At 49.7% G+C, this 21670-nt stretch overlaps 1 protein-coding gene across 2 annotated transcripts in view; it reads right to left on the bottom strand.

Moving 5' to 3' along the window:
• The window catches only part of STX1A (syntaxin 1A), a 40062-nt gene extending 19658 nt beyond the window's left edge, over positions 1 to 20404 (bottom strand). Inside the window, exons 1-3 of one of the 2 annotated variants that reach the window (XR_013980080.1) lie at positions 20264 to 20404; positions 10292 to 10369; positions 9109 to 9208 (exon numbers count right to left, since the gene is read on the bottom strand). Coding sequence is in view for 1 of the 2 variants with exons in the window: in XM_080983857.1 (XP_080839983.1) it covers positions 9109 to 9208; positions 10292 to 10369; positions 20264 to 20293 (208 nt within the window). In the remaining variant the exon portion in view is untranslated. The remainder of the gene's footprint in view (positions 1 to 9108; positions 9209 to 10291; positions 10370 to 20263) is intronic. The other variant, XM_080983857.1, reaches the window with a different exon arrangement.
• Positions 20405 to 21670: the final 1266 nt, after the last annotated feature.

Here is a 21670-nt window from a genome sequence, read left to right as displayed (position 1 = left end):
CGAGTGGAAGAGCCCTCTCCGCTCCTGTGGCAGAGAGTTCCATAGTTTAATTATGTGCCCAGTGAAGAAGGACTTTCTTTTGAGTTCTTAGGAATGCTTGTGGATGGCCATAATTGCACCCCGATTTCACAGCTGGATTTTGGCCCTGCTGGAATCAGTCCCTTGAACTGCGATGAGAGTTGGGCACTGCTTAAATTTATCCCCCACCCTTGTGCTGGCCAAATCCTGCCACCCTAGAGATCTTTTCTGCCAAGTTCCCTTTGGGATCGGATGCATGTTCAATTTGTGGTCCACATTTTAATACGGACACGCCTTGTTTGCACTTCCTGAAATCAACGCCAAACCCGCAAAACGAGGCTCTCCTTTGAAATTCACCCTCCTTCCACAGAGTTATCCAAACAAGACGTACTCAAAATGCATATGTTAGGGGAGAGCGCATAATATGTAGAGAGCCAGTGCAGTATAGTGGTTAGAGTGTCGGACCCTGGGAATCCAGGGTTCAAATCCCCACTTGCCATGAAGCTCAGTGGGTGGGGACCTTGGTCCTAGCCTACCTCATAGGGCTGTAATGGGGATTCAGTGAGGAGGGGAATGAACCAGTTATGCCACCTTGAGCTATTCAGAGGAAACAATGGGGGAATAGTACAGTGGAACCTCGTGTTACGGACGGGATCCGTGTAATGCAATAAAAAAATAACAAATACAGTGGTACCTTGGGTTACAGACGCTTCAAGTTACAGACTCCACTAACCCAGAAATAGTACCTTGGGTTAAGAACTTTGCTTCAGGACGAGAACAGAAATTGTGTGGTGGCAGCGGGAGGCCCCATTAGCTAAAGTAGTACCTCAGGTTAAGAACAGTTTCAGCTTAAGAACAGACCTCTGGAACAAATTAAGTTCTTACCCCAAGGTACCACTGTACTTAAAGAATGGGGGGGAGGGAGAAGACCTTCCCTCCAACTCATTCTCCACACCAGGCCATAGCTGCCAACATTTCCATTTTTTTTAAGGGAAATTCCCTTATTCTGAATAGGATTCCTCGCAAGAAAAGGGAAAAGTTGACAGCTATGCACCAGGCCTCATTGCACAAACCTCTATTATCCCTCTCCCATCTTGCCCATCAACTTTTGCCTAAGCCCAAAAGCTGCAGCCCTCCCTCGCAGGGGCGGCATGCTCCAACCCCCCTGGATTGCTCTGCTAGCCCTTTTCCTGCAGCTTCCCCAAGCTGCCTGGCGCTGGAGGTGCCAGGTGCAAGCCTGCTCCCTCCCTGCCCCCTCCGCAACCCGCCCCCCCTTGGCCCGGAGAGGAGATAATTGTCGTCACCTGGAACTCTGAACATCGCCAACGTAACCAAGCAACGCTGGCAGAGCAGCCAAGTCTGGGTGGCACAGAGGAGGCGACGGGGGCACGGCAAGGTCTCTGCACTGGCAGCCTCGCGCCAAGACTCTCCGCTGAGCTCAGAGCATCTGTGCGGGGCCTCAGACGTCCTCAGCAGGATCAGCACTGCCTTGGGGCAAACGCTGAGGTTACGCTCAGCGCTGAGCTTCCAGCCCATCTCTTTTCCAATTAGCATGCTTACACACTGCAACACGTCCAACAAAGAACCCCCTTGCCAGCCTTTGAGCATTTTACCAACTGGGAGAATTTGGCAAAGGTTCAGGGAAGGGCAAGCAAAATGATCGAGGGGATGACTCCCCTATGAAGGAAGGCTGCAGCGTTTAAGAAGCGACATGATGGATGGTGATAAAATTATGCCCGACAAAGTGGAAGGAGAGAAGTTTCCCTCCCTCTCTCCTAACCTAGAACTCAGGGACATCCAATGGAGAGGAATGATGCAGGATTCAGGGCAGATGAAAGAAAGGATTGCCTCACGCAGTGCAGACTGTGGCACTCACTGCCACTGGAGGCAGTCGTGACCGCCAACCTTTAAAAGAGGGCTGGACAAATTCATGGGGGATTAAGGCTATCGATGGCTGCTAGTCATGATGGCTATGTCCTCCCTGCACAGTTTGAAGCAGGGATGCTTCTGAACACGACAGAAGCTTGGGTCCTGTTTGGGGGATTTCCCCATGATGGGCATCTGGGCGGCCATTGCGAGAACGGGATGCTGTACTAATTTGCATGAAAATAGTGCTGAATTTTCATGAGAACCCTCCTCTTTTTTAATGCAAACTGAACCCTTCTGTGGCACAGTGAGTTCGAGCCCACTCAGGGATGGCTGTGGGCAGGATTCCTGCATTGCAGGGGTTGTCCCTTCTAACTCTTATGATGTGGAATCCCAACCGAAGTAGGGGAAACTGAGAAAAGCCTCCTTTGTGTGGCTCCTCCTCAAGAGGTCCAGAGGGTGGCAGCACGAGAACGGGGCCTTCTCTGCAGTGGCTCCCTGCCTGTGGAATGCTCTCCCCAGGGAAGTTCGCATGGTGCCTTCGTTATACACCTTTAAGCACCAGGCAAAAACGTTCCTTTTTAACCAGGCCTTTGGTTGATCTGATTTACATCCTATGTCCTTTTAAAATGCGGGTTTTTTGAGGGGAGGGCTATTGGGTTGTTTTTTATTTTTATTATGTATTTTGTTGTTTTATATCTTGATTTTATTCTATGAACTTTCCTGTACCTCCTGGAGATAGGGCGGTATATAAATTCATTCATTCATTCATTCATTCAATAAATAAATAAATAAATAAAACTGGTAAGATTTGTTCATTCCTGCCTCACACTGCAGCAGTTTTAAATGGGTTTAACTGTCATGGGTGCCCTTAAACTATCTAGGAGTTGCAGCTTGACAGGGATCCTGAGAATCCTTGGTAAAAAATAAAGAAACCCCATTCTCTCAGTTTCCCAGAGCTTCGTAAAAAGAGAAAATAACTCATGCCCATTTACCCTTGCATAAGAATACATTTATGCGCCTGACGCTACTTAGGGCTTAGCAACACAAGCAGCTGCCTTGTACTGTATCCATTGGTTCAACTTGGTTCAGTATGGCCCACTGCCACAAGTCAGTGTAAGCATCTGATTACCGTATTTTTCGTCCTATAGGACGCACTTTTCCCCCTCCAAAAATGAAGGGGAAATCTGTGTGCGTCCTATGGGGCGAATACAGGCTTTCGCTGAAGCTTGGAGAGCGAGAGGGGTCGGTGCGCACCGACCCCTCTCGCTCTCCAGGCTTCAGGAAGCTATCAGCAAGCCTGGGGAGCCTGCGGGAGTTCTTGCTGGGCTCCCTAGGCTGCGGATAGCAGCCTGCTGCCCGGCGCGCAAGGCACCCTGAAGCAGAGCGCCCCTCGCGCCGGGCAGACATCGGCCAGCCCCACAAGCTCGGGCGACAGCGGGGAGGCTCAGCGCCGCCATCCCGCTGTTCCCCGACCTGGTTTGGGGGGGGAATAAAGGAAATCCCCCCCCCTTTATTTCCCCCCAAAAAAACTAGGTGCGTCCTATGGGACGAAAAATACGGTAACTTTTTATTAGGGGACACTTACTGAAAAAGTGGCCTGTTTTGCCTTTAGAGCAGCGATTTTCAGGAGAAAAGTTTGTGGGGAAGCCAAGTTAAATTCTTCGGGGGAACAAACTCTTATCTGACAGAAGATCTGGTTTGCACAATTATTTTAAATGCACAATGTATTATATTCTGTTAACTCTATTTTGCTTCTAATAAGGGCTTTGGCTACACAAATAAATAATAATATTCATTCGTTGGCAGCAGCACTCCAGGGGTCCAGGCAGCTCCCTCCAGCCCTGCCCAGAGATGCCATCAGGGATTGCCATGCAGCGTTAAGTTTTCACCCACACTGAGTCAGCCCATGCAGCCAGTATTGTCTACTCTGACAGGCAGCTCTGCTATTTTGCTATACAAGAAAAAGGGGAGGGGGCGGAATGCACAGAAGCCAGTAATTAACTCCCACCCTGCAGGGAGAAGAAAATAATTAAAGTGCAAATCCTCAATGCAAGCGGAGAATGCCTTATCTTTAATCTCTGTTGAGCTTTCAGAAGACTTCAAGAGCCTAGAGTTGAGTCTGAGGATTTTCCTTCCATGACAGAACTCCCTCCCTTCCCACGCAGAGCCCCTAAATCTGTTCTGAGTCCCCCCACAAAAGATTTGGGGACGGTGTGGGACACACACTTGGAGAGAGGGAATCCCAGATGCTGGTTTCTGTTAGTGCAGCGGCCCTGGGCGTTTTATATTACGATGATGAAATCTTAATATAATATCACATTCCTACAATTGCTCAAAAAATCGCAGTCAGCAGGAAGCAATAGAATAGGACAGGGCCTATAGACAGGAAGATGCTCCACCAATGAGCTGTGGCCTTTCCTCTAAAAACAACCCAAGACTATAGCTCTCATTGCTCTGAATTAATGGCTGGTTTAAACAGGAATATAGGAAACTGGGTTATACTGATCAGGCTGAGGCAGGTGCTCTGTTACCCTTTCCCTGCTGGATCGAGGAGATTCAGTCCTCAGCACAGGAGTTTGGGACCTTTGCCCCCCAGTTGCTGTTGAACTCCATCTCCCATCAGTCCCAGGCCAGCAAGGCCAACAGCAAAGGCTGAAGGGTGCCTTCATACAACAATACCTGGAGATCCGTCATTCCCCTGCCTGCTCCAGAGGACAGCAGCATCCACTGACTTGCTCATGGGTAGGCAAACTAAGGCCCGGGGGCCAGATCTGGCCCAATCGCCTTCTAAATCCGGCCCACAGACGGTCTGGGAATCAGCGTGTTTTTACATGAGTAGAATGTGTGCTTTTATTTAAAATGCATCTCTGGGTTACTTGTGGGGCATAGGGATTCGTTCAAATTCCTCCCCCCCAAAAAAAATATAGTCCGGCCCCCCACAAGGTCTGAGGGACAATGGACTGGCCCTCTGCTGAAAAAGTTTGCTGACCCCTGGACTTGCTCTTTCCATCCTATCAGGCGGCTGCTAACTAAAATTACAGGAGAAGAGACTGGAATGGAATCATAGAATTGTAGAACTCCAGGGTTCATCTAGTCCAATTAGAATCACAGCTAATAAAGGAAAGGAAAATGTCGAGCAACCCTGCTGCCAAGGGGCAGCCCGAAAAAAGGTCTGCATTTGTAAGTTGGCAGAGACAAGAGGATTGCCACCTTTTCATCGTGCAGGGCTCAGTGCCCTCAACCACCCCAGAATAAAGCTCCACGCTCAGCTTGACAACAGCACCCCCTCCCCAAAGGCATTTCCCTTCCCTTCCTTAAGCAGCCCGTTCCCATCTCCGGGTTTTCCAACGCACAAAACATCTCCGAAGGGGTGCAATTTCCATCTTGCCACAGCGGGAGATGTTTGCAGCGATGGTGAGGATGAGACTCAGCCTGGAAAACTGGCCGTTTCCATCCTCTCGCCTGACTCGCCTGGACCCAAAGCTCATTAATAACATCCCAAGGTCCCCGGAGAAGCCAGCTCTCTTTCGAACGGGTGGGCAGGGCGGCTGCAATTTCTCAAGATCGATGTTGACTGTGCATGGAAGGAGCTGACCCTCCCAGCGGTGAACGGAGAAAGCAATTATGTGGAGGGAATATTATCCTGGGAGAAGAGGGAGGAAGGGCTATAGGCAAGCCACCTAGCAAAGCTTGCGGAGTAACAGCATTCCACGCCACCCCAACGGTGAGAAACTCCAGGGCTTCCCCAGGGCTCTGTTTCCTTGGAATGAAGGACAGCAGAGCACTCAGGGACCACTTTTAATAGGGGTATGGATGGAGTAAGCAGGAAGGAATGGGTTGTGTGGGCGATGACAACAATCTCCGGAGGAGGAGGAGAAAGCAGGGAGAGAAGAGAAGCGCGGCAGTGAGTCAGAAGCGACAGAGGGGGCAGCCAACACAGAAACCTCCGGCACTCACCCACGCAGGGAATACAGGAGGCAAGAGGGGAGGGAACGGGAAGAGGGATATGCCTAGAAGGAGCTGCTGGGGGCAGCCACCTTGCACCGGAGGCAGGAAAGCCAGAGAGATTCCCATCCCACGCACAGAAAGCTGCCTCACACCAGGTCAGATTATTGGAGCATCTAAGCAGGACACGGGTGGCACTGTTGGTTAAACCACAGGGCCTAGGACTTGCCAATCAGAAGGTCGGTGGTTCGAATCCCCGCAAAGGGGTGAGCTCCTGTTGCTCGGTCCCTGCTCCTGCCCACCTAGCAGTTCGAAAGCATATCAAAGTGCAAGTAGATAAATAGGTACCGCTCTGGCGGGAAGATAATGGGTGTTTCCGTGCGCTACTCTGGTTCACCAGAAGTAGCTTAGTCATGCTGGCCACATGACCCGGAAACTGTACACCGGCTCCCTCGGCCAATAAAGCGAGATGAGCGCCGCAACCCCAGAGTCGGTCACAACTGGACCTAATGGCCAGGGGTCCTTTTACCTTTACCTTTTAAGCTTAGTATTATCAGCACAGACTGGCAGCAGCTCTCCAGGGTTTCAAGTAGGGAATATTCCTAGCCCTTCCCGGAGATGCCACAGGGGTGTATGTGTTGAAGCTGGGGCATTCTGCACACCAAGCAGGGGCTCTGCCACTGTAATTTGCAGTATCGACAGAAAATGGTTATAGGCACCTGAGGACACGTGGCAACTTGTGCAATGATAGTGAAGGTAAAGGGACCCCTGACCATTAGAGTCATGACCAACTCTGGGTTTGCGGCGCTCATCTCGCTTTATTGGCGAGGGAGGCGGTGGAGTGGTGTTGTTAAATATGGTCTACTGCTGCTTGTGAAAATAAAAATAAAAAATAAAAAAATATTTGCAGGCAGGAGAAAACACTAAGGGGGCTTAAAGAAGCAAACACCAGCCATCCTTTCTCCTAATGCAAAGCTCTTCTGGTTCACAGGGCCTGCAGTATTTTGCAGAAGTGCATCCCAGGAAACAGAAATGGACCAAGGCGTTTTGTCGCCTTAGCACCACAAATCCACTTCAACCACACTGAACTTTTTGCAGTTAGGAAAGTGACAGGGGAAACGTGCTGGAAATGTGGGACAAACAAGGGATTAATGATAAGATGCATAAACACCCTGGAAGCAAATCAGAATGGATGTGGGATGAAGGCCCCCTGTGGAATCACTAATCCGGTGTTGGAAAACGTTCAGAAATGGGCAACCAACATGATCAAGGGGGTGGAGCGACTCCCCTATGAAGGAAAGGTTGCTGCGTTAGGACGATTTAGGTTAGAGTTTGCTAAGAGTCAATGCAATAGGAGTTTATAAAATTATGCATGGCATGGACAAGGCGGATAGAGAAAATTTTTCCTCCCTCTCTCATAACACTTGAACATTTGAACATCCAATGAAGCGGAATGGTGAGAGATTCAGGACAGATTTTTTTAAAAGGACTTTTCATAGCTCAACTATGCTCAAAAGAAGTTTGGACAAATTCATGGAGGAGAGGGCTATTGATGGCTATCGGCCAGGACTGCTAACTCTGCCTCCGCAATGTTGCTTCTTGAACACCAGTTGTTGGAAAACATAGGAGGGGAGGGGAGGGAAGGGAAGGGGGAGAGAGCTCCTGTGACTGGATCTCGCTTGCAGGTTTCTGGTTGGCCACTGTGAGAACAGGATGATAGGCTACATGGGCTCCCTCTGGCCTGATCCAGCAGGCTCAAATTATGTTCTTAAATGCTCAGTACAGAGTGGGGACAGTCTGACCTCCACAAACGTTTTGTGCATGCTCAATAGACAGGTCGTTGGGAGGAGCCGCTCCTTGCATCGAATGCCCATGAATATGCCAAATAACCCTGGGGTGCCCCTCAATGGTACCCCCTCTCCCTCATCCCTTCCACCCTTTGCTAAGCAACTGTTCCGATTGCATCTGGGCCAACTGGATTGGCATCCTGGGTCGGGCAGGAAATCTGATCCTGCCCTGCCCTTCCAGCGCCACCTGTAACGCCTGGCATGGTGGCACTAGCAGGCCCCCTGCTAGACCCACAGGAGTGTCACGCTCCCTCTCCACTGGCTAAATTAAGGCGCAGCTAATTGCTGAGCACTTTCCCCTAATGTGCTCACAGGCGAGGGAGTTAATTGATATTTATGCAGAGCCCCAGCCTGCCACAGGAGAGAACGCTCAATTGTTTGGAGGGCCGGGGTTAAACAAGTCACAGAGATCCACGCGGGGCAGCAAAACCTGACAAGAGACACCCCCTGTTGCCGATGCCTTATGCAAAGAGGTGAGGGGTAAGTCTTTTTTGTGGTGGTGGGTAACCTGAGGAACTAGAGCTTCTTGCAGGGAGTGGACCACCCCCCTACAAAATGGAAACCATAGAACCACTGAATTTCAGAGCTGGAAGGGACCCTGAGGATCATCCAGTCCAACCCCCTGCAATGCAGGAATAGGCAGTTGTCCCGTACAGGGATAGAACCTGCAACCTTGGTATTATCACCACCATGCTCTAACTGTTGAGATTTCCATTCCACCTTAAGGAACAGACGTATGGAACTATTGCGTGTCACATGCCTGTTTACATTCCAGCACAGCTTGCTGGGAACTTCCGTGGTGTGTATAGCTTTTGCTTTTTCCCGTTCTCTCTGAGAAGACGAGAGAGAGAGAGGGACGACATGTTTCTTTGTCCTGATTTATGATTAATAAATCTGTAGTTGTAGTATGCTTTCACAAGCCTCACGCCTATTCTGTGTGCGCAGTTTGATCTGCTGATAGTGTGCCCTGGCTTTGAAGCCCAGGTCGCTGATTTATGTCGGAGCAGAGGCCGATGGTCTTCGCAGCAGGACGGTTGGAAGGAGACGGCCCAGCTGGCCTCCTGGTCCTCTGCATGTCGACACTAACCAACTGAACTAACCAACAGAACTCCTTCACCACCTGGTTTAAAGGGAAAGTGCCACCTTGCAAAAAAAAAAGGTGGTGGTCTCTCCTTCATTGGAGGTGTTTAAGCAGAGGTTGGGTGGCCATCTGTCAGGGGGTCTTGCTTTTGCAGGGGTTTGAGCTAAATGATCTTGGAGGTACCTTCCAACTCTTATGATTCTATGGTCGCAACTTCAGCTGTAACAAAGGGGCTTGTTTCCACGAAACAAGGATATTCACTGTTGAGCGGAGACATCTGCCCCCATCCACCGGCAAAAGCTCCCCCCCCCCACCTCAGCCAAGAAGAGGCAAGGCAGCCTTACTCACTCTCGTCGGGATTGGGGGCCGCAAGGATGGCACTGTGCTTCCGCTTCACCTCTTCCACATTCTCCGCGATCTTGTCGATGAACCCCCGGATCTCTTCCACCTGGAGGAAGGAGGGCCACAGTGAGCAGAGAGCTTGGAAGGCCCTGGCTTTTGACAAGAGCATCTTCCAACATCAAACCCCGGCATGGCCAAAATAAGGACTTGCCACAAGGCCTGCTTCAAAGTCCCTGTTTTAATTTCGAAAGCCCTCAACAAGCTGCTACTGCTCCCCTCACTTCATAGTTCTCTGTAAGAAGCAGGCCTCTGGTTTCATCCCACAGCAACCAGGGAGGAGGCCCCAATTTTAACTCAGCTTGTATGGGAATAAGCACTACTGAATTCAGTTAAGATTTACTCCAGGGACCGCCTGAAATCTTCTATCCCAGTTCAATCCCTGAGAATCTCTGCAGGAACGTTGTTCCCTGGAACTGGAGAGGCTCATTTAACAGCAATGAAACCTTTTTAATGATTGATGTTTTAATGTTTGATATTTTGTTGCTTTATTATTATTGTTGTTGTTATTATTATTATTAATATTAATATTAATAAAAATAATATTCTGTTGGGAGCTGCCCAGAGTGGCTGGGGAAACCCAGCCAGATGGGTGGGGTATAAATAAATAAATAAATAAATAAATAAATAATTTTATTCTTAAAATCTTTGTACCACCCTTCAACTGTAGATCTCAGGGCTGTTCACAACACTGGCCCATTCCTGTGGAACGCCATGCCACTAGAGATTCAGTGGGTGCCTTCCGTGCCAACGTTTGCCTGCTGAAAACTTTTCTATTCCACCGGGCCTATGCAGGCAATTAAGAGTACAACCTTCTGCAGTGGCTAACTGAAGTCTGTTTTTAACTTTTGAATGTTTTCAATGCTGTAAAATATCTATATGAGACACAGCGGTATAAACCGAAAAGGTTCCCCACTTCTCCTCAACTGTTCCCCAATGATCTGCACAGGACTCAAGCCATTTTGCTCTGAGCTGCCAGGTGCAACCCCCCCCCCCGCCCCACCCAAATGCATCTAGTTGCTCAAAGAAGCAAAGGGGCGACTAGTGGCGACGGCGGGGGGGGGGAATCTGCAGGAAGAGGCCAAAGAATTGACTCCCTGACAAATTCGTGCAACTAAACGGGGTTTCTCACCTGCTCAAAAAACTCGTCCATGAAGCGGTCCCGATCCACTCCGACAGTGACGTCATCGTCATCGTCGCTGTCCTTAGCCTGGAAGACACAAAATGCCCTGAATAAAAGAAAGCCTCTGGGACAGACTTCTGAAGGAGAGAAACCCCTGGGACTTTGCACCTTGCAGACTCCTTTGGAGACCATCAAGACCAGGGGTTCCCAAACTTTTTTGTGCCACTGCTCCCTTGTTTTCAAGAACTCTTCCCCAGTGCCCCCTACCCTACTCCATAAAAAGCACCCTTCAGAACAGCGGTTTGCACGCCCCACTAAGGAAGAGAACACCACACTAAAATTCAGCAACAATTAATTGCACATTTCTTCAAAATCCAACTATGGTATTTAATTAATTCAACAACATTGGTTACCTTGACCCATCGATGTCAACTTCTCAAAGTCAGAGAGTCATTTACACCGCCAGCGCCCCCTGCTGACTCCTTGCCTCTTAGCAGCAATATTTTGGTCACAAACATCTAGTTTACTGAACAAAAAGTGTTCTTTACTAAGCTACAGGTACATATTGAGATTGTGCTGGAAATGTCCATATACAGTGGTACCTCGGGTTACATACGCTTCAGGTTACAGACTCCACTAACCCAGAAATAGTACATTGGGTTAAGAACTTTGCTTCAGGATAAGAACAGAAATCGTGTGGTGGCGGTATGGTGGCAGCGGGAGCCCCCATTAGCTAAAGTGGTGCTTCAGTTTAAGAACAGTTTCAGGTTAAGAATGGACCTCCAGAATGAATTAAGTACTTAACCTGAGGTACCACTGTACAGGTATATAGCAATCGATGTAGTAATCCCACCCTCCCCCACAGGGGGCAGTACCACCTACTTTGGGAACCACTGATCTAGTCTAATGCTCTGCCCCTTTCATTAAAATCAATGCAAGATTCCAGTCCTCATGGAGCTGAATAAAAGGCTGATTTAAACAGGAACAGGTGCTTTATGTTGAGCTGACCCACTGGCCTATTTTGCTCACTATCGTCCATACTGAGTGGCAGCAGCTCTCCAGGGATTCCTCTCCGGTCCTAGCCCTTGGAGATGGCCCTGGGGTCTGAACTTGCATCCTTCTTCATGGAAAGCAGATGCTCTCCAGCACCAACCGAGGAAGAGAGGCATCAGAGGATACCGTGCAAGCTAGTATCCTAACCATATCAACACAGTAGATGCACCATCTTCAAATGGGGAAATAAAAAGTTAAAGGCTCTCACAGGGCCAAATTAGTAGTTCATAGCAGAGGTCGCTGGCTGTGACTCTGCTCTGGGCTTGCCTCCTCTTTTCCATTTGCTTCCTGTGGGGGGAGGGCATCATCCACTGCACCTCTGCAATGAGTGCCCATCGTTCATTCAACTACTCTCAGCGCAGACAGCAGCCGTTTCCAGACAGGCAGCTCCCAAGCACTAATAAATCATTGTTCTTCTTCTGCATGATGCAAGCAGAATTGCAATAGACCCCATCAGGGATATGGGATACCTCCCCCGCCCACCCCCCACCCCCAATATGTTCATCTTGCTTGTTCCATTTTCACCTATAAACTGATGTTGGTGGGGAAGGTCCAGTTTGGGGAAGAATAAATTGCAAGCAATTCATTTTCATCATCATCATCATCATCATTATTATTATTATTTCAAAAACAACAACAACAATAATAATTAATCAAGCACTATGCACTTGTTCATTTTAACACAAATCCTCATTACTACCCATGAAGCGTAAAAAAAAAAAAAAAAAGCTGAAACAAAAGTATAGATTTCTGCTTTATTGGGGGCAGGAGTTGCCAAAATGTCCCCCCACCCTTTTAATTTTTAAAAATTAGCATTGCCCCCTTAGAGGTAACACACTTTCATTTACATTTTTGAAAATGTAAAAGTATAGCCAGAAAAGAATTTTGTTCAAAATAAAGAAGCACACACAGAGAGAGATTAATGATCGTAATGGGGTTATACAATGGCCAAACTTATAATAAGCAAGTGCCAAATACAGTCCATAGGTCCTCTCTCCAAGCCACACCCTCTCTTCTTAGGCCACGCCCCTCACCAGCCTTGAGGGTCCATTCCAAGTCTACAATTCTATGAACAGGTAGCAGCAGCACCTGTTGGTACAGCAGACTGAGCAGGCATACACAGGTCACTTGCCTTTGCCTGGAGATGCCAGGGATTATTATGTCCGTTGTCATTTCCCAACACTTAATGCCGGAGTGCATATCAACAACAATCCCTAAAATTATACATAATATAAAAAGGTAAAGGTAAAGGACCCCTGGGCGGCTAAGTCCAGTCAAAGGCGACTATGGGGTTGCGGCGCTTGTCTCGCTTTCAGGCTGAGGGAGCCGGCGTTTGTCCAGACAGCTTTCCAGGTCATGTGGCCAGCATGACTAAACCGCTTCTGGCGCAACGGAACACCGTGATGTAAGCCAGAGTGCATGAAAACGCGGATTACCTTCCTGCTACAGCGGTAGCTATTTATCTGCATGCACTGGTGTGCTTTCGAACTGCTAGGTTGGCAGGAGCTGGGACAGAGCAACGGGAGTTCACTCTGTTGCGGGGAATAGAACCGCCAACCTTCAGATCGGCAAGCCCAAGAGGCACAGTGGTTTAGACCACAGCGCCACCCGCATCCCTAAATACTATACATAATATAGATGAACCCTAAACCCTCCCAGATCATGCTGTGTGGCTGAGACCACCCCCTTTCTCCCAGTCTGACTCTCCTCCAGACTCCCCAGCCTTGAAAGCTCGGATGCTGAAAGGCAGGGTGCATACTTAGAAAGTAAATAAAAATAAAACAAATCTGACAAGTGTGACACCTAAAAGCAAAGTTCTGGAAAGCATCCAAAAGAATGAATGCAGAGGAACATCAGCTAAGCTAGGATCCTTGGAACTAGGTATGCTTTGAGAGGTGGGTGGGTGTTTGCAAATGGGTGGGCGGCCCCTCGTTCGACACCACTATGGAAAACACACCTGCACTCCCAGCGTCTCCACCCCCCGCCCTGCAATTAATTCCACCTCTCCTATTATGCCATTTTTATCTGCTATTGTTTCAAACCGGGGCCTTTTTCCATAGAGAGCAGCTGCCAAGACCCTCCTATGTGGCACACAGGAGACAAGACCACCCCCCAAAAGAGAGAGAGAGAGAGAGAGAGAGAGAGCGCACTTCACTGCCAAAAAGCCCCTTGCATACAAAAGTATGCATGGTACATAGAGAAGGGAGATGGGGAGAACATTCTCTGCATAAATGCTGGAAGATTTAGGGCAGAGAAAATGAAGTACTTCTTCAGGCAGCGCATGGTTAAAGGGTGGAACTCACTGACGTGGGATGTAGGACTGACAACCAACTTGGACAGCTTCAAAAGACGATTAGACAAATTCACAGAGGATGAGGCCACCTATGGCTACTTGCCACAAGAGCCACAATTTGCTTCCACTATCAGAGACAGCAAGTAGGCTGGCTACAGACTGTGGTTTCTTTGGCGCAAAACAAACCCAGACCCCCAGTTTGAACATAAAACAATGCCTGGGATTGCAGATCTGTGCGCTAGTAGGGAGGAAACAACCCAGATTAGTGCAGTTACAGTCAATCATTGTCTAGGGTTTACTGTGATGTGCAAACTGGGTTATTGTCAGTTTCAGTTCCCACTGGTGGGGGGGGGGGAGTTAATTACAGTACTTGCTTCCCTGCATTAATGTTCTCTTTTCTTTTTTTGAAAAAATAACTAAATAGCACTATTTCTCCCATTTTAAAAATGAAAAATATAAGGAAATCCCTAATTAACCCCACCCCCTGGTGAGAAGAGAAACTGACATAGACATACCCCCCCCACAAGTGTGATTAATAACCAATAAAATGGCCAGCACTTGGAAACAGTTTACTTAAACACACAGGAGTACAGGGTTTGTGTGTGTGTGTGTAAAAAATCTCACAGGCATTTGATGTGTGTCCATACCAGACAGGCTGGTGTTCCAATTAAATTTTTTAAAAAGTAGTGGTGGGAAGAAAATCACCACATCACAGAAAACACTGGCTAGACTGCAGCGAGACTTTGACAATGACTGTATCCGGGTGCTGGCGGGGGAGGGGGGAGTAAGCAAAGAAAACAAATCCAGAAAAAAGGCCTTTAATCTGGAACGAATATTGGACACAAATTCAAAGAGACATGCAACCCTCAGTGTGGGACCTCCCTCGTGCTTGATTCCAGAAGCTGCTGTTAGCAATTCTGATGCAGCATAAACTGGGGTGAGTTCTTGTCAGCATATACCTCCTGTTCCTTTGCCAAAGGTGTCATGGGCTTTGAAGACGCTCGAACTCAGGACGCAAGGGAAAAATGTGCTGAGAGGAAGGCAAGCTTGGCAAATCCACACTGTGATCAACTCCCACCCGGAAACCAACGTCCCCACTGTGGAAGGACGTGTGGATCCAGAATTGGCCTCCACAGTCACTTACGGACTCATTGTAAAAACCGTGTTTATGGAAGTCAATCTTACTCGGCTACGAGTGATCGCCAAAGCAGAAGAAGATGATAACTCCTGTGCTCAGAGATCTATACCAGTTGCAGATCTCCTATGAGTCTAAGTTCAAGGTGTTACTATTAGTATATAAAGCCCTTAACAACTTGGGAGCAGTTTACCTACGACATCGCCTTACCCCACTTCTGCCCGCTCAGCCGCTTAAACTGGCACAGCTGGCCCTGTTACAAGTGCCACAGGACACCTGTTCCGCATTTGTAAGAATTCAATCATTTAGTATGGCAGAACCTATCCTTCGGAACTCCCTGCCTCTTGACATCAGGCAAGCGCCTTCACTATATTCCGTTCAGCACCGGCTAAAAGCATTCTTGTTTAGGCAAACCTACCCATACACTTAGAAACACCGATATGAATTGTAACCTGTTTCAGTATTTTAACTTTTTGTATGTTTTGAAGTACTGCATTTCCCTCCTCGATTTTCTTTTATCTTTTTTTGCAAACCACTCTGAGGTGGGTTGTTGGGTTGTTTTTTTTACAATCAAGTGGTGTGTATACATTTTATGAGATGCATAATAAACAAGCCTTTGAAAATGCACCTCCTCACTTTGAAACCAGCCGAGAAGCAACCACAAATTCCTGCTGGAATCACTGGCATCCAGCCTGGCGTGCAAGGGGTGGGGAGGCTGCCAGGAGTGGTCCATTTATCTCTCCTTACGTCTCCCCTTTGCTTTCCAGGTTCTTCAGCTGCGCTGCTTTCGAGGGGGACATTTGGCACAGCAGCCGAAAGGGAACAGTCGCCTCGCTGAGCAGCCCGGGCTAAGAATAGCACACCCCAAAGGAAAGGAGGCAGAGCTGGCCAATTAGCCCAGTTAACGGGCTTTTTTTCAAACAAGCCAACCCGGTCCCATTAGACGCGGAGCAAAGGTCAAGCATCTGCTCTCCCCGAGGAGACGCACAGCAAGTCACGAAGCCAGCGGCCAGCAAACGTTTTGAACTCATCGCTGGCAGCAAAAGCAGAGTCCCAGATCACGCAGGTGTCTGTGCAAAGCGGCGCTCACCACTCCAGACCCATTATGAGGCAACAAAGAGCAGAGCCACCATGTGCAAAGGCAGTCTACCCCTATAAGCCAGAGAGAAGCAGGCAAACGAAAGAAGGAAGAATATTTTCCATAACTTTCCACGTTTTCCACCTGCGAGGTGCCAAAGGCTACCTAAAGGCGCACAGTGACACAAGGGAAACCTCTCTGGCTGCCACCCCTTGAAAAGGATATTGTAGAGCTGGAAAGGGTTAAGAGAAGAGCAGCTACAATGACCTAGAGCATGGCCAAACTCAGCCCTCCAGATGTTTTGGGACTACAACTCCCATCATCCCTAGCTAACAGGACCAGTGGTCAGGGATGATGGGAATTGTAGTCCCAAAACAGCTGGCGGGCCAAGTTTGGCCATGCCTGATAGGCGAGTGAGGGTCTCCCCTGTGATGAAAAAGGTTGCAGCATCTGGGGCTTTTTAGCTTAGAGAAGAGGCAATATGATAAGACACTTATAAAATTATGCCTGGCGTGGAGAAAGCGCATAGAGAAAAGCTCTCCTCCCTCTCTCATAACACTGGAATGCATGAACATTCATTGGAAGCTGGAGGCTGAGGACAGACTGAAGTACCTTTTTAGTTGAACTATGGAACTCACTGCCACAGGAGGCATCGATAGCCACCACCATGGTTGGCTTTAAAGGAGGATTGGACAAATTTGTGCAGGAGAGGGTTATTGAGGGTTACTAGGCCAGGACTGGCTTTGCTCTGCTTCCATGATTGGAGGCAGTAACATTTTGGAGAACCAGCTGCTGGAAACCAAAGGAAGGGAGAAGGCTATCGGGCTCAAACTCTGCTTGTGGGGTTTGCATTAGGACACCTGGCCAGCCAAGGTGAGAACCGTGTGCTGGACTACATGGGCCACTGGCCTGATTCCAGTAGATTCTTATGTTATTTCCTGGGAAGTCTGCAGGCCCCAAAAGGTGACGCAGGCTGAAGGCTGGACCCTCAGGTGCCCTCTGGTTCACCTTTGGCCAAGCAGAGACCTCCTTCCCCCGAGTTGAAAAAGCCTTGCTCATTTTCTGGGATGCCTCATTACTACGAAGCTTCATTCCTCGATCTGAATGCCACAACCAACATGCTCTCCCAGCCGCCTCCCCCTCAGGCCTTGCTCGAAGCAAGTTGTGGCTTTTCCGTTCCACAGCAGAAATTTATTCTGGATGAATAGAAGGGCTGGAGCACAGAAGAGGGGACACTGAGTAGACAGCAACTGGGGTTTGTTTAAACCCACCTAGGAAGGGAAGGCAGCAGGGAGGGGCCTTGATTCTCCTAGGGAGGCACACTGCAAACTGAAAGATTAAAATAAGAGCGATGGGGAGAAGAAAACAAAGGAATCAAAAATATAAACCGTAAAAGTGTCACAGCTTAGAAGGACAAAAGTGCAAAGATACTGCACAGCTTTAAAGGGTCGATAAAATATTAACTCACACGAAGATTCCCTTTGCAAAAAACAAAGATTTATAAAAGTATTCTCCACCTGTGAGTTCCATCATGGAGACTAAAGGTTCTTTGTAGTCTTAAATGAGCCAGATATTTGCATATGCCAGTGGCGCTGAGTGACCCCTGACCGCCCCCCCGTGCCTCAATATTTGTATGAGAAATAAAAGCAGCCATGACCTCTTTTACAAGGATGATTTGTGAGTCAAGGATGATTTGTACAAAAGAAGACCCTCAACCCATCTAGCCAAGATCCCTGCCAGCGACTATCGAGTCTTGGCCCATCCTCAAAAACAAGAACCCTCTAATGCGCTGGAAGATTTCAGACAGCTAAAAGAAAGGACCCAGCACACAGTTAAACTATGGAACTCCCTCCCACAGGAGGCAGTGAAGGCTACCAACCTAGACAGCTTTAAAAGAGGATTAGACAAATTCATGGAAAAGGAGAAGACTATCGATGGCTACTAGCCACAATGACTATGCTCCACGGTCAGAAGCGGCAATGCTTCTGAATACCAGTTTCTGGATGCCCCAGGAAGGGAGAGAGGGCTCATGTAATCAGGTCCTGCTTATGGGGTTCATTTTGGTTGGCTGCTATGAGAACAGGATGCTGGACTAGATGGGCAGGCTTTCCTTATGGCTCGTGGGTTTATGCACCTCTGTTGGAATGCCTTGCTGGACCACGGAGGTCAGCGCTGTCTGCATCACGGATGGGGAAGCGGGGGCTCATGGGAGTTGTAGTTCAAGAACATATGGAGGGCACAGGGGGCCATGTGGTGTGAAGTCATAGAAAGTCAGAGTTGGAAGGGACCATCTAGTCCAACCATGCAGGAATCTTTCCCCCAATGTGGGGCTGGAGCCCACAACTCTTGAGACTCTGGGATTAAGAGTCTCATGCTCTGCCAACTGATCTATCCCAAGAAACCTTGGTCCACACTGACCATCAGCAACTCACTAGGATGTTGGGCTGGCATCTGTCCCTACCTGGAGACACCACGGGTTGAACCTGGGACCTTCTGCATGCAAAGCAGGTGCTCTAACCACTGGCCTATGTTGAGCCTGGATAGCTCAGATGGTAAAGGACGAGGCTCTTCATCTCAGCGTTATGGGTTCGAGCCCCACGTTGGCAAAAAAATAGCTGCATTGCAGGCTGTTGGACTGAGATGACCCTCGTGCAGTGGCGTAGCGTGGGGGGTGAGGGGGCCAGCCGCACCGGGCGCAACATCGGGGGGGGCACGCTCACACTCGCAGCTCTCTGCCCCTACTAAAATCCACGGGTTAGGGGGCGCAAATTACTTGCCTTGCCCCAGGTGCTGACAACCCACGCTACGCCACTGCCCTCGTGGTCCCTTCAAACTCTACAATTTGACGATTCTTTGGGGCCATCAGAATGCAGCGAAACCCACAAATGTCAGGACTTCCGTTTCACTGGAAAGTGGGTGGGTTTTCTTAGCTTCTCCTAAATAATCAACAACGTCCTGAATCCATCCCCAGACCACCCCTTCCTTAAATCCACAACCAACCTTCCTCATAAGGAAGCCACAGAGTGTTGCACAGTAGCAACAGGTGTTGCATGCTCAACAGTTGGCTTCTAAGGTGCTAGCCCTCAAGCACACAGTCTCTCACAGGTCTCCATTTCAATCTTTGTCCCTGCCTGCCCTGGAGAAATTTGCTGTACATTACAGGAAGGGGGGGGGGAGGACATCTGTGTCCCCCCCCCCATTGTTGGGCTCCAACTCCCATCATCCTCCCTGGCTGGGGTTGATGGGAGTTGGAGTCTAGCATCCGAAGTCTCCCATCCCCACATTACAGGAAAAACGACAATAAAAACAACTAAGTTTTGGAGAGGGTGGCAGCTATGCATTGGCTCAAGCAGGTTCCTTTTTAGAAGTCGGAAGACCAAGGGAGCAGCCACCTGAAATGCCTGTGGTTGCCAGAGGCAAAAAAGCACAGAAAGAAAATTCCGCTTGGGAAAACAACATACCACGGCTCCCTTCTTGTCATTAAAAAAAGTTACAGCTTTCAACCAAAATCAGTTAAACAATTATACAATTAGGTGCTTGAAATAAGCTGGCAGAATTTAAGAAGCCCCCTTAGTAAAGAACAGCCATGTTAAGGCTGCACTCCTGAGCACCCTTCCCCGGGAGCAAAGCCCCCGCCCCCCCCCCCGTGAAGACAGAAAGAGCCTCTATTTGTGAGTAAAAGCCCCCCTCCCCGGAAGAAAAGTCACCCCAGCTGGCCCCATCGATGGGACTTCCCATTAGCAACCTTTCCCTTTGGGGCTGTGGTGGCCAACAGCGTCACCAGAGCCTGGCTCACCCCACGCCCTCAGGGTGATAGAGCAGGCACTCTGCCGATGCTCAGGAGCCCCCTCTCCCCTCTGACGCCGCACGTCCCAGAGATGCGCGCTGCTACGTCCCCTAGGATGGGGTCTAATCTTCGTCAACCCCCCACATCCACCCCCAAGAGAATTCAAAAGAGATGGCGGGCGTGGGGCAGAGTGCCTCATCATTCCCAATTCCAGGGGTCGAAGACCAGATCCGCACCCGAGATGCCGCCCTTGTTCCTGCAGATCAGAACTGGGGCGACCCCTCCAACCAGCCCCCTGTCTCTCCACCCCACACCCACGAATCAACAAGGCGATATGGAGGCGCGAGGAGCGGGCACAGCCTTGTCGTCCGTTCCCTGGAGAGTTGAGAGGGGGGCAACATGTTCCACGACCCCCCGCCGCACGCATCCATGGACGGCACCGCCCTATGAAGAGGGATCGCTGTCGTCCCCCTCCGGTTCTACGCTGGCTCCGTTTTCGACGGGGAGGTTCGCTCAGCTTCAAATGGAGGGGGCAGGCTGGAGGGGCCACGGTTGGAGGGGACCCCTCCCTGTTAGCCTTGTGCTGGGGCTCCACCCCGTCTCCCTCCCGCGGCCCCTTCCTCGACGGGGCTCACCGTGCGCAGCTCCTGCGTCCGATCCTTCATGGCTCCGGCTCCGCTCTCTTGGGCGGCGATCGAGGGAGGAGCAGCAAGTCGCGACGGCGGAGGGGGGGGCGGCGGCACATGCGCGGGAGCCCGAGCAGGGAGGGAGGGAAGCGGGGAGCGGCCGCCCGCCTGTCTGTCTGTCCGTCCGCCCACTCCGCTACGGCCGCCTCCGCGTCGCCGCCCACCCGCGACGGGGCCACCCCCGAAGGAGCCCGAGCCGCGCGAAGCCCACACCTAACTCCCCTTTCGCTTTGGGAGAAAAGGAACGCCGCCCCGCCTTCTTAGGCGGATCTCCAGCTGCGCGGGGCGCCTGCACTCCCTACATGCTCAGAGGCACGCTCAGTTCCTGGACAGGTTTAGTTTGCAGCAAGCCCCGTCTGGTTCAGTGGGCCCCGGCTTATTTTTTTAAGCTTCAGAGAGCCTGAAAGAGGAACCTGCCTTGGGGCGGGAGTGGCGGGGCAGTCGTTTCTAGGCCTGGAAAAGCTTTCAGCTGTGGCTAGTTTCTGTGGCTGTTAAAAGCTCAGGAACACACGTGTGTGAGTATGTATGCGTGCGTGTGTGTGTGTGTGTGTGCATGCATGTACATGTGTATATGTATGTGTACATTGACTGTGAGCAGGTGAGCTTGGTCAGCATGGGGGAGAAGGAAAAGAAGGGGTTAAACAAGGTGACTTGCCTTTGCAATTGTTGCTTCCCTAAACTGAATTGCAGGGGGTTGGGCTAGATGACCCCTGGGGGTACCTTCCAACCGTACAATTCTATTACTGTATTCTAAGTTGTGTTTTCTCACAAGCCCTGTGTATGAATAACCCAACAGCCTTCTCAAAACCCCATTTCAGCAAGGCCTGGTCAGATCAGAAGCAATAGCTTTCATCTTTAAGTCTCCCCACTCCCTACCACCTTGGCCAATCTCAGTCACTGGCCGCACTGTCCTGTTTACACCCCCACCATTAGGAGCTGCCTTTGCAAAATGAGCCTGTTCACCTTTGATTAAAAAAACAACTCTGCACATGCTCAGAGGCAGAGTGCTGGGATTTCTGGAATGGGAAACTGAATGCATTGTATGGATCGTGATAGTCAAAGGCCAAATACAGAGAATTGTTTGCGGGGACACAAAATGAGACTAGCTGGGTTTCTGCCTCGCAATGGCTGCCAACTGACCAGAGGTCAAGAGCACCCCAGGGCTGACGTTTACCCACACCAAGCCACGGTTGAAAGACGCAGCAGCAGTGGCTGGTCGAGAAATTGGCAACCCATAACATGTCTCGTTTCCATGCATGTTGCCATGAGTGCAAGAATCCTAGGGATGGTGCTCCCTGATCTATGTCCCCAAAGAGCATGAAGGGAGACTCAGCGTCTCGGGAACAACTAGCAAGA

Source organism: Podarcis pityusensis, assembly GCF_964106645.2.
Source record: "Podarcis pityusensis genome assembly, chromosome: 15".
NCBI classification, from domain to species: domain Eukaryota; kingdom Metazoa; phylum Chordata; class Lepidosauria; order Squamata; family Lacertidae; genus Podarcis; species Podarcis pityusensis.
Note: the sequence above shows the minus strand (reverse complement) of the source record. Positions and strands in the feature narration are given on the sequence as shown.